At 47.8% G+C, this 12,994-nt stretch overlaps 1 protein-coding gene across 2 annotated transcripts; it reads right to left on the bottom strand.

Annotated features, from left to right (window-relative positions):
• Positions 1-1,070: 1,070 nt before the first annotated feature.
• C1R (complement C1r) lies at positions 1,071-11,523 on the bottom strand. Of its 2 annotated transcripts, none has more exons than XM_059682107.1 (11): positions 11,368-11,523; positions 10,413-10,641; positions 8,610-8,802; positions 8,148-8,294; positions 7,850-8,046; positions 7,405-7,552; positions 7,173-7,294; positions 6,371-6,449; positions 5,875-6,030; positions 2,408-2,482; positions 1,071-1,946 (listed from the first exon to the last, which is right to left on the bottom strand). In XM_059682107.1, coding segments are annotated over exons 1-11 (2,118 nt in total). In that variant the 5' UTR covers positions 11,370-11,523; the 3' UTR covers positions 1,071-1,176. The 2 variants fall into 2 exon arrangements, with proteins under 2 accessions (XP_059538090.1, XP_059538089.1); XM_059682106.1 differs by lacking the exon at positions 11,368-11,523 and adding an exon at positions 10,750-10,865.
• Positions 11,524-12,994: the final 1,471 nt, after the last annotated feature.

Below are 12,994 nucleotides of genomic sequence, written 5' to 3' on the forward strand. Positions count from 1 at the left end.
CCCTTTTATTAGTATAGATTTCTGTTAGTGTATGCTTAATTTCTGACTGGTCCTTTTTCATGTCTGACATTCTCACTAAGATCCTTGAAAGTCTCATGAAGATCCTTGAGTTACCTTATAACCATGGTTTTGCTTGCTTCCATTCTTTCACTTGTGACATGTTTCTTTGCCTCCACATTTTGGCTGCTTCCCTGTGTTTGTTTCTATGCATTAGGTAGAGCTGCTGTGTCTCCTGGAATTGGTAGAGTGGCCCTGTGCAGTAGGCGCCCTGTAGAGCCCCTGAGCTGGACACTCTAGGTGTGCCCCTGTGTGGGTTGTGTGCTACTATCTTGTAGCTGAGCCTTGATTGCTGTTGGTGTCACTGGGAGGAGTTGACCTCCTGGCCAATTGGCTGTGAGGACCAGCTGTGACTACAGTGGGAGAGCTGCTGTGCAGGAAACACTGCTATGGAGCAGGCCTTGCTTTAGTGGGGCTTTGGTGCTCACTGAGTCTGCCCCTTGAGTGTGTCACTTGTGGGTGTGTAACGTTGTAATCTGCTGTGGTTGGAACATAAGTTATTTAGAAATATTGTTAATGATTCAAATTGGAAACAAAAAATTTCACACCACTCCTCTCTTAAGGAATATATAGAAATTGGAAGGTGAGCTGTTAAGAAAGCTGTTATATTTGCAACTATGTATGTGGGAAAATCAGAATTTTCTTCATATTGTACCATCAAAACAAAATACAGAAATAAATGAGATACAACTGTAGTTGTAAATGTGTGCATATGCTTAATTATTCTCATTGACTTTCTAAGTAAAATATTTTAAATATGACCTTGCTAAATATTTTTATATTTATTAAATATTATGTTTAACTTATTTTACACTTTGGAATTTCTCATAACATTTTATTTGGAAAGAGTTTTATACAAATATCAAACGATAAAAATGGAAGAGGACAATGACAACTAGAGATTGTGGAATATATCTTCTGCAATCCTTGGAGGAAAGAAAGGTGACCTTTGGGTTGTTTCAGATCAAGAATGTGGATGGGATTATAGAAAAGATAATTTATTTCACACAGTGTTTTTCTGCATCAATGATTTTAATATGGATTCTTAGTGGTTACCAACAACTAGTCAAATGATTTTCTTTTTACACACTCTGGATTCTGACCTAGTGAAATGAGGGCTCAGCCCTCTTCCTCCATCTCTTTCTTGATCCAGTCCACGTAATTGAGTAACTTGGTGTAGAAGCCATACCCCCTGCTACACCCGATGCCCCAGGATACTATGCCGGTGGCTACCCAGCGGTCAGTATTCGGATCCCTCACAGCAAAGACTCCTCCACTATCCCCCTGACAGGCATCCTGCTTTAGAGTTGGGTCCCCAGCACAGAACATGTTTTGTGAGAACACATCGTTCCTGTTTTTACCCTTAAGCCACGCCTCACATAAACCTCGGTTAGCTACGGGCAGACGGACAAATCTGAGATTGTTAGCAATCCTTTCCTCCATTATCCCAAAGCCACTGACATAGCCCATGAGGCCGCTATCATAGAAGGTCTCATTGTCAGGGAGGCAGATGGGGAGGAGGTTGGGGCCCAGGGTGACACTATTTTCCAGTTCTAGGAGGGCGATGTCCCCCTCAAAATTGTGGGACTCATCCTGGCGGTAGTCTGGGTGGATGCTGACCCTGCGTACAGGGTGATTTGCTAGTTTTGTGATTTCTTCCACATTTATGTGGCCCAGGAACACATCTATGCTGGCATTGGCTTGTGCGTTGTGTTCCTTGGGGTAGAGGGTGTGGGCAGCGGTGAGGATCCAGCGGTCACCCAGCAGGGCTCCACCCCCTCGCCCATGGATGTTGGTGAACGCCTGCCAGGGGAAGTTGCCCATCTTGGCTTTTTGCCCTCCAATGATGCGCTGCTTCTGTTCCACAGGGTGGACGGGTTTCCCACACACTGGAGAAGAGAGACAGGAAGTCAAGGACAAGGCAGTTCTAGGCCCGCCCCTCTTCCGGTGGTCAACCCATTCCCTTTTCATCCCTTCTTATTGGCTCTGGGCCCTTTCCTGTTTCTCTTCCATTCCAACAGCTCCATCTCTGGCCTATTGTCAGACTGTTCTCCTTGTTCTTGTTTATTTCTTCCTGTTTTATCTATTTATTTTTGTTGTTGTTGTTGTTGTTTTTATTTCTGATTTCCCATCTACTCAAAAAAATGCTGGAATGTCAGGACCCCATCCAGTTCATTATATTTCTCTCTCTCCCTTTCTCCTGGGACATCCTCTCTTTTTCTCTCTTACTCCTCATGTCTATTTTCAACGTCAAGCTGGAGTGTCTCTCCACTCACTTTGCCTCCATTCTTTGTGCATGCTTTTTCAGTTGCTAAGTCACCAAGGATATCTCCAGAGGGTTTCCACTCACCTGGCAAACACCGAGGAATCTTCTCTCCTTCCTGTTCATTTTTCCAAATGCCCTGGGCTGTGCAGGTATACATGCCTGAGGGGAGAAGGGACTATGATCAGGTTGGGAGGAGCTGGGCAGGGAGACCAGGTTACAGAGGTCAATGAGCACTGAGTGTTGGGAAGAGACACGGGAGAACCAGAACCAGCATGGACAAGGATCAAGGGAAAGATTCAAATGTATATAAGGGTGGAACATAAAAAGTGTGAAGAGGCTCCATACATATATTACTGTTTTAATGTTACATGAAAATATTAGAATACTTAAGTACAAGGTGATTTCTATTTGTGAAAATAGACACAAAAACTGGGAGAAGCATATCAAGATCTTACCAGAGTCTTGGTATCTTGGTATCTTTATAGTGGGATTGTAGATAATAATGGCAGCTACATTTCTGATTGCTGACAATGTGCCATGCTTGTTACTAAGCATTTTATTTGCATGATCTCATTTTAGTGCCTCAGTGACACTTTCAGATGTGCATTACTATTCTCCTCATTTTATAGATGAGGAAACTGAACTTAAATCATGTACATAAGGCCACATAAATTCCAGAACCAAGATGCAAAGTAAGGGTTGTCTGATTTCAAAGTCCAGCTCTTAAATAACATCATATATAACCCATATATAAGATTTTTTCTTTTTTTGCATGTTTTAAACCAGAAGTAAAGGGATTTCTGTTCTTTAAAGAAAATTTTAAAGATACCATAGATGAATTTGAGAGTCATTTAGCAAAACTAACTGCAGAATATCACAACATAGCGGCCTGAGATGTATGTGGGGAGAATGCTGGGGAGGTCCCACTGATATGACTGTAGTGGTGGAGATGGTTGTGGTGGTGTTGGCGGTGTTGGTGATAGTAATAATGGTGGTGCTTATGTGGTATTGTTGGTAGTGACGATGGTGTCTTGTTGTTGGTATTAGTAGTGGTATGGTGGTGGTGGTCATGATGGTTATGGTGGTGATGATAGTGGTGATGGTGAAGGTGGGTGTGGCGGTGGTGATGGTTGCGATAATGGGAATGGTTGTAGTGATGGTGATGGTGGTGGTGATGGAGGTGGTGGTGGTCGTGGTGGTGGTGATGGCGATGGAGGTGATGGTGGTGGTGGTGGTGAGAGGGAGCTGACTGTTTATGAGATTCAAGTCTTTCTTTGTCACTTAGGTTTTTCCTTCTTCAACATGACTAGGTGCCTCTTGGCACTGTACTTTAGGACCCTGAACCTAGTGTATTGGGCAGCCACTTTAATATATATTCCCCAGGGTTTCTATTGGAAGAAATCTCAGAAGATGTCTTGAGGAGGAACCAAGATGGCGGCATAAGGTATAAACCTGTGCATGCTGCCCCCCACAACAACATTAAAACTACAACTATAAGACAAAACAGCTATCATCCAGAACCATGTGAAAGCTGGCCGAGTGGAAGTTCTACAACTAGAAGGAAAGAAAGAAGCGCATTGAGACTGTGTAGGAGGTGCAGAGGTACCAAGAACAGAGGTACGGAGGCGCATGCGAGGCGGCTGCACCTGGATACGTGGTTTTTTTCAACTGGAAGGAGATACAAACTCTCGAATGCACTGAGCTCATTTAAGGTGAGATTCTGGGGTCCCAGACTTCTACGGGGAGAAACTGGACTGTCCTGCAGAAGGTCGGAAAGCGAGGGTGGCTTTCTCGCAGAGCTGCTTGCAGGGATCATTGTTGCTGTGGGGGTGCGGGACTCGGGACACAGATACTGGAGTCGTGGAGATGCTGATGACAGCCATTGCTGTTTGCTCTGCTCTGGTGATTCTCTGAGACTCCGCCCCACTCAATTTACATCCCCACCCAAACGGTGTGCAGCAGCGCAAAGAAATCATCTGCGCTTTTGCAGCCTAAATTTAACAAACTGCAGCTGGGTCAGAGAGCTCCAAAACTTCCAAACCCCAAACAAAGAGGAGAAATCTGCTGGTATAGCTGTAGCTCCTGCTGGGTGGACTCACACAGTGGTTGACTTGGAGATCCAGGAGCCAGGGTACCCCTGGTCAGATACCAGATTTCAACTCCTCACATCCATAAGGGACACACTCAAGAAGCAGACTCAGTGAGCACCAAAGCCCCACTGAAGCAAGTCCTGCCCAATAAGGGTGTCTCCAGCCTAGCAGTTCTTCCACTGTAGACACAGCGGGTCCTCTCAGTCAGCCAAAAATGCGAAGACAAAGAAACATGTCACAAATGGAAGAAATGGAGGAAAGCAAACGAATGGAAGACATAGAGTTCAGAACCACAGTTATAAGATTACTCAAGAATCTTCTATGAACCTCCGAGAAACTTAGTGAGACCTTCAAGGACCTTAATGAGAATGCCAAAAAAATGGAAAAGGACCAGTCAGAAACTAAACATACACTGACTGAAATAAAGAATAATATACAGAGATCCAACAGCAGACTAGAGGATCCCAAGAATCAAGTCAAAGATTTGAAATATGAAGAAGCAAAAAACACTCATCCGGAAAAGCAAAATGAAAAAAGAATCCAAAAATATAAAGATAGTGTAAGGAGCCTCTGGGACAACTTCAAACGTACCAATATCCAAATTATCGGGGTGCCAGAAGATGAGAGAGAGCAAGATACTGAAAGAAGAAATCATGACAGAAAACTTCCCCTACCTGGTGAAAGAAATAGACTTACAAGTCTAGGAAGTGCAGAGAACCCCAAACAAGAGGAATCCAAAGAGGACCACACCAAGACACATCATAATTAAAATGCCAAGGGCTAAAGACAAAGAGAGAATCTTAAAAGCAGCAAGAGAAAAACAGGTAGTTACCTACAAGGGAGTACCCATGTCAGCTGATTTCTCAACAGAAACCATGCAGGCCAGAAGGTAGTGGCAAGAAATATTCAAAGTGATGAATAGCAAGAACCTATAACCAAGATTACTCTACCCAGCAAAGCTATCATGTAGAATTGAAGGTCAGATAAAGAGCTTCACAGACAAGAAAAAGCTAAAGGAGTTCATCACCACCAAACCAGAATTATATAAAATGCTGAAGGATATTCTTTAAGAAAAGGAAGAAGAAAAAGGTAAAGATAAAATTTATGAACAACTAAGTGACAACAAATAAATACCTATCAACAAGTGAACCTAAAAATTAAGTCAGAATAAACTGGTGAATATAATAGAAGCAGGGGCATAGAAAGGGAGTGGACTGACAATTCTTGGGGGAAGGAGGTGTGGGGGGTGTGGGAAAAGATTGGACAAAAATCTTACACCTATGGATGAGGACAGTGGCAGGGGGTAAGGGCATGGGGTGGGGTGGGAACCATGTGGAGGGGAGCTATGGGGGAAAAAAGAGGAACATCTGTAATAATCTGAACAGTAAAGATTTATTAATTAAAAAAAAAGATGTCTTGAGAAGACAGAAGGGAAACACTGCCATTTGCATGGGTCCCTACCTTGCTCAGACTCGCTGCTACCATCTCTGGTCTTCATCTTGTAATATGGTTCATTGCAGTAGTACTGGATACGGGCCTGGTAGGTGTTTACCCCCTTTTTGGTGGTATACTTGAAGGCTCCATTACGCAGGCTTCGGGGCTGCCCACAGTCCTTGACTGGGAGAGAACACAGGGCCACATGAGAGCTGACAATGACGGCTGGAACTTCGGTGAGAGGAATGTGAGTTGTCTACCCACAGAATAGGCTGAGAACCTCAGAGAAATAAGTTTCTCTATTGGGGGCACCTGGGGTGGATGAGAACTAAATGGACTGAAGTTCAGTTCCAAGTAGAGTCCATCAATCCTATTGAGATGAGGGTTGCCTGGTTCCTGAGGTGGCCATAGGCTTCAAAGAAGAAATCAAGGGGAGGGTCTTTTGGGGAGAGGCTTACTTCCAGACCCCCCTCTTCCCTTCTCAGCCTGGGTGGTAGGAGACACATCCTGAATTGTGACTTACTCTTGCACCTGGGCATGGCGCGATGCCATGTGCCGTCATCCTGGCAGACAGCTGTGAAGGAGGGCAGCGCCTGGTTCCCCTGTTTGAGCAGAGGTAGAGGTGCCATTAGTACAGGAGGCACTGCAACTCCCATCCTGCCCTTCCCTACATGGCAGGTAGTGCAAATACAGCTCTCAAACTCTCAGACCTCAGCACCCCTGGGATGTGGCTCATTCATCCTTCTCCCTAGCCAGGATGCTCAGACCAGAGTTATACATGGGAGCACTGAGTCATACAGGAGAAAGTCAGAGAAAGGGCTAATTGTCAGACCCAATAATTCTCTCTCTAGACTCTTGTCTATTTCCACTGAAGTCTAATTGAACCCCACAATTTTAATTATTTATCCACTTTATTTAACAGTTTTTCCATTATAGTTGATATTCAATATTATTTTATATTTGTTTCAGGTGTGTAGCATAGTTGTTAGACAATTATATAATTTACAAAGTGATGACCCTGATAATTCAAGTACTCACCTGGCACCATATTTAGTTATTACAATACTAGAGGCCCAGTGCACAAAATTTGTGCATGGGTAGGGTCCCTAGCAGCTGCTGGCTGCTGGCCAGGACCTCCCTTCATTCCACCCTGCTCCCTGGTGGTCAGCGCACGTCATAGTGAGAGATTGAACTTCTGGTCAGTCAAACTCCCGAGGGGACATATTGCATATTAGGCCTTTATATATCTAGATTATTGACAATATTCCCTATGTCCATCTGAATTACTCCTGGGCCAGCTCTCTCCCTCAGCCCTGGGCTCTTACCTCGATGAGTTGGTAGCCTTGTTTGCAGGTCGCGATGAAGTAGTCACGGAATTGATACTGAGGCTGCAGATTCTGGATGATGGTGAACTCATCTAGGGTTTTGGGCTGGGGGCACTTGATGACTGTGGCAGAGACCAGAGGGTACGTTTATTTCAGAGCCACTTGCCTTCCTTCTCCCTGCCTGATCCTGCCCCATTGCTGGTCAGTGAAGGAGGCCCCCAGGCAACCTTACTTGAAGTGGTGTAGTGCAGCTTCCAGCCCCGGCTGTCCCCTGACTCGTCCGTGAAGAACAGCAGATCCACAGCATTGCTGCTGGTGTCAAGGTCAGCGGGTCTTTGCTTCCCACAGAACTCGCCGATGTTCCTCCCACTGGTGTAGATCTGGTGGGGTAGGAGGGAGGGTCATCTCTCCAATGCAGGCATTTTCCCACAGGTTCGGGGCGGTGGTGGTAATCTTGCTTTATACCATAAATTATATAATCGTTTGTTTTCAGCTGGAGGGGAAAAGGGACCCCCAGGACCTGCTTCCAGTTGTATAGGAGCTTGCCCAGCCCATGTGTGATGTTGGACATTCCTGTCCCGATTGGCCAGAGGATCCAGCAGGCAGTAGGGATGAAAAGGACCGAGTGGGGATGGGAAGGAGAGGGAGGGGTTTCTCTGAGGGTGGGATGGCCGTACCTGTAGCTGGTCATAGGGGCAGTGCACTTGCTGGTGGTCATCGATTTCAAAAGGCTCCAGGAACTTGAGGTGGATAGTGTAGCCCCGCTCCACCCGGATGCTGTAGTTGCAGCGCAGGTCAGGAGGGTAGGGCCGGGGGTACTCCAGGCTGGACACGTAGCCCGATGGCTCCGTGTACCGCTCGCTGCTGCACTCAACTGTGAGGGCACAGCCGGGAGGGGGTCACCAGGAGACTCTCTGGCTGGCCCAGCAAACCCTTGTCCAGCCTTTACCTCTCTCCCACACTACCCAACCTCACCCTGGCAGGAATGTCCGTCCTTCTGAAGCTCATAGCCTGGACGGCAGGAACAGAAGTAGCCACCAACGTAGTTGTGACAGAGGTGTTGGCACAGGGGCTGGGGATTCTTCTCAACTGTGTTTTGCTGGGAAGCACATTCATCAAGGTCTGGAAGAGATTCCGGAAGGATTAAATTCCTGCCAGGGGACTTCTGGAGTGCTGTTGGTCTCAGAGCGTCTCTCACCAGAGGCCACAAGACCAAGTTAGCTCCTGCCCACCTGGACCTCTAGGCCTCTGTAATGCTTTCTGGGAACTACCCAATGGGGACAGAGCCCAGGTTGGCATGCCTCTTCTGGAAAAAGCTCTCTCGAGGGGAAAAATAAGGAAGGCCAGGCTTCCTGCTTCTTTGTAGTCAAGATTCCCTCTTTCCAGTTCCCATTGAAAAGGACGGAGGCCTTAAGAAGGCTCCCGGGGACCACTCACCCACAGCTTGGTAGTAGGCCAGGAAGCCCTTGTAGAACATGACGGTGCCGTTCTCCTCGTTGGAGAAGTCTGTGTGGAAGGTCAGTAGCATCTTGTTTCCTTCGGATATAAATTCCTTTTCTCCTGGGGGGTTGCCCAGTGGAGAACCCAGTTGCCCACAGAACCTCCCCAGGGTTTTCTTATCAGCAGAAATCTGGTGGAGGAAGGACAAGGAGTAGAAAGAAGGGCTGTTGAGACATGTTCCATGTGGATAGTCAGTGACGGTCGGCCTTATCTTGTCCAAAGAGTGAATAAGCCCCGCTTCTGGAATGGCCTCCAACTCATCTCCTCCTGCTGGGCTCTGGCTGTCCCCAGGTGATTTTCATCTGGCACCCGAGTCTCCCATTGGCTAACTCTTTTCATGTTCTCCTGTGCCCCTCCCTGTTTATGTTCCCCAAGCATGTTTCAGACTTTTCTCCATTCCCACCCCTTCCCTTCCAGTCTTCCACTGGAATCCTGATTGCCTCTACCCAGCCTTTATTTTCCTTCATTCTTAGAATCTGGACTGATCTGCTTTAATTTCTATCCTGTCATTGGGCCTCACCTGATTCAAACCGTTCATGTCCAGTCATGTCTCCTGACACACGTAGCTGAATGTGAGCTGCAGGGGCCCAGCAGGGGCCCTCCAGCTTTAGCATCGGCAAGCATCGCCCAGCTTTCCTTATTTCTTTCTTCATGGTTCCTTAGCCCATCAAAAGCAGATGCCCTTCCCCCAACCCAGTTCCTCACTATCCCTGCCACCGAGACCCCTCCCCCAACACAGCAAACTCCCCCAGTCCTTTGAACTAGGAAGACACACCATTTTCATGTTATTCTCTCACCACCTCCTGAGAATGATATTTATTGGAGGTGTGTAGGTTCTATTTGAATCCTGAATCTAGAACCTCATTTTTATTGATATTTATTGGAGGTGTGTAGGTTCTATTTGTATCCTGAATCTAGAACCTCATTTTTATTGGATGCAGAAAGATGGGACCGGGAGGGTAGCCTTAGTTATTACAGAGGGGAGGGGCCTGAGTCCACTGTCCTTGAGCTATAACCACACACATTTTCTTCCCCATGTTCCTGTGCTCCTGATGAGGCAGGAAGTCATGGTGATATTCTCCATGGAAACAGGGAAACTGAGGCAGAGCAGTTTCTCAGAGACTCCCATCAAGGAAATGGATGGGGAAGGTTTTTCTGAATCCTGGAGATCAGTGGTTCTCAAGCTTCCTAATGCCGTGACCCTTTAATACAGTTCCTCATGTTGTGACCCAACCATAAAATTATTTCCGTTGCTACTTCATAACTGTAATGTTGCTACTGTTATGAATCGTAATGTAAATATCTGATATGCAGGATGTATTTTCATTGTTACAAATTGAACATAATTAAAGCATAGTGATTAATCACAAAAACAATACGTAATTATATATATGTTTTCCGATGGTCTTAGGCGACCCCTGTGAAAGGGTCGTTCGACCCCTAAAGGGGTCGCGACCCACAGGCTGAGAACCGCTGCTGTAGATGGTACATTTCTTGAGAGTGGGAACTGTAGCTTCCTTCCTCTGTGTTTCTCCCCTACAGTGCTCACTGAGGGCCTCTGAAACGGGTGGACACCATTCATGGTCTCACCCGACTCCCAGAACTCCACTTGGCCATCAGCTCTAACAGGGCTGGGGCTGTGTCCACGGGTGGGGACTATAACCGGGGTGGTTAGAACACAAGTCCTCATGTTCCAGAGCCACCCAGCTCTCCCTCTGCCCTCACAACCTGACCTCCTACCTTGACATAGTCATAGAAACAGTCTTCAGAAGGCTCCAGGTCAAACTGCCAGAAGACAAGCTTCACCCTGTATCCCGTGGGGACTGTGATCACAGTGGTGGTCTCAAAGTTGTTGGGGTAAGGCTTGGGGTACAGGGGGGAAGTCACCTCCCCATAGAGGTCCTGAGCGACGGGCATGGAGCCTCCCACCTTGCAGAACAGGACTGACACCAGGAGGTATAAAAGCCACCTGCCAGAAAGAAAGAGGGTGTCTGGAGGGCTGTTTGGGCAGTGACTGGGGTGGGGGTTGGGGTAGTCATATCGCTGGACATTTTCCTCTGCCCATTCTAGACCTCACGATGTTCCAGGTGAGTGTGGTTGGAGTGTGGAGGCTGGTCTCTGCATCGGCTGCATTGATTGTTTCTCCCCAGGGCAGAGTCCAGTCCAGAGGTCAACTGCCTTCACCTGTCTCCCCATCCTCCTCCCCTGCCCTGTACCATCACTCCCCCCTCCCTCCAACCCCCCCTTCCCATTCCTGGAATAGGGATGGCTTGGGACCAGCTAGTTGAGGGTGAGGGTTTCCAGTCATGGTTCTCTTAAAGGGCTCCCAAAGGCTCAGCAAAGGCCTCTGGGAGAAACCGCCTGTGGAGTATGGAGAAGTGTAGCACAGAAGACACCCTACTGAGCAGAGTGGGTTCCCCCATCTTGGCACTCCCCTGCTATGAGCTGGGGGGATGAAGGGGATGTGGCCATCACCTCGTATGTCTCAGGCCTCCGTTAGTCCTCAGGGGGAGGGATGGGGACTATGAGTTTGAGTGTGTGCATGCATGTGCACATTGGAATAGATAGGGGGTATGGGGAGGAGAAGGCTGTTCTTGTCTCTCTGAATATATTTGGGGGCAGCGCTGCCTCCCATGCCCAGGGTTCTCCCCTCTGGTATCTTCCTCCCTCCTCGGTCCCCGTCAGCCTTACTCACATTTCTCAAGTCCTGTTTTTGGATCCTGGACTCTCCTGACAGCGTCTTCATCCACTCTGTGTAGAGGGAGAGAGCAGCGGTCATGCAGAGGAGAGAAGGGGGAGGGAGGGACTGACTGAGTTGGGGGAAGGGGGACCTTTCCCGGAGGAATGCTGCAGGGAATGAACTATTTGCATAAACAAAACTGAAAAAAAAAAATCTGTTTCCAGTTTCATTCAGTTTTGGTTTTGAATTCCCTGATAGTGCTGCCACCTGCTGGCCTACATGAGGAAGAGTCAGTTTTTAGGGACAGAAAAGCCTTGGGTTGGAAGCCCAAACTTCTTGTTTTCTAAGTCTGATCTGAATACTCCCTATCTTCAGGGACCTTCCCAGGGACTGCTGCTGTGTTTACAAGATTCCCACCCAAAGTGCAGTGGAAATCACAGCTGAGGGGACTCTCTTTTCTGGACTGCCCTTTTCCATTCACTGGGTTTGTCCTGCCCTTAGTCACAGCAGCCCTGGCCCAGCCCTGGCCCAACCCTGGCCAGAGTTTTGACACCCGGGATGATGTGACAGGGGTAGAGGAGGGCAGCAAGGGTGTGGACAGAGGAGAACGGAGTCTGGCTGCATTGGAACCCTGGCTTACTTTGCTCATGGATGACACCTAGACATAGGACAGGAATTGCTGCATAGGGCCTGTTTTAAGACTCCTCCTCCCACCTCAGTGAAATCGGCTTTTAGAGAAGCAAGGGCAGCTGGGGAGTGGGTGGAGACATCCTCTTTGCCTCAGCATCTTGTTAAGAATCTGAGCCCCTGAGCATCACAGTTGCTTAGGGCCAGGCGAAGGGAGTGGCTGTGGACCAAGAGTGACTTGAGGGGAAGCGAGACCCCTGGGAGGGAGGAGAGCTCTTGTCCCTCCTGTCCACCAGGACATAGTGTCCTGTTTTAAGGGTTTGCTGCTTGTGGGAGCCTTTCTTCATCAACTCTCCATGGTTCAAATGCCTTATGGCAATGAATCCCATTGGGAGGCTCAGGCTGCAGAGCAGGGCCCTGAGTTCTGAGGCCTTTGTTGTGTATCCTGCTTGTTTCCCTTATTAGATTAATTCCTCTATCCCTGCACCCACCCACCCACTCATTCCTCCCTAATGGGCCACCTACTTAATGTGCCAGGCACTTTCCTAGGCAATGGATTGTAAGGACTCATGAAGATGGAGCAGTTCGCCGTTAGGCAGCAACAAGTCATCACTGAATGCAGTGAGAGCAGACACGTGGAGGGTTTCTTCAGCAGGCTTACATGTCGAGCTGAGGAATACATCTTATGGCAGGGCTGATCCATGGCATGACCCATGACATGACCCATGGCCTTGTAAGGTCAGGAAAGACAAAAGATAGGGAGGATAAGGACTAGATCAGGAGATAAGAAAGCGGGGACTCTTGTCCAGCAAATTGCACATTAGCATCCTGACAGCAGTGTGTGTGTGTGTGTGTGTGTGTGTGTGTGTGTGTGTGTGTGTGTGTTCATGGTGGGGGCAGGATGGCAGAGGTAACAGGGAAGGAGGAGGTGATCTGAGAAGGTAAGTCTTCGCTGAAGCTCTCCTAGCCCATCTACAGATTCTGAGGTCTGTCCCAGTGTTTTGCAACATAACTG

The sequence above is a fragment of the Myotis daubentonii genome, chromosome 2, assembly GCF_963259705.1.
Source record: "Myotis daubentonii chromosome 2, mMyoDau2.1, whole genome shotgun sequence".
Lineage (NCBI taxonomy): Eukaryota > Metazoa > Chordata > Mammalia > Chiroptera > Vespertilionidae > Myotis > Myotis daubentonii.

Coding starts and splice junctions, on each gene's coding strand:
- C1R (XM_059682106.1), bottom strand. CDS start 10,805: ATGCAGCCGATGCAGAGACCAGCCTCCACACTCCAACCACACTCACCT. Junction 8,803..10,412: donor GTTTCTATGACTATGTCAAG/GTAGGAGGTCAG, acceptor TTCCTCCACCAG/ATTTCTGCTGATAAGAAAAC. Junction 8,295..8,609: donor GGCCTACTACCAAGCTGTGG/GTGAGTGGTCCC, acceptor AATCTCTTCCAG/ACCTTGATGAATGTGCTTCC.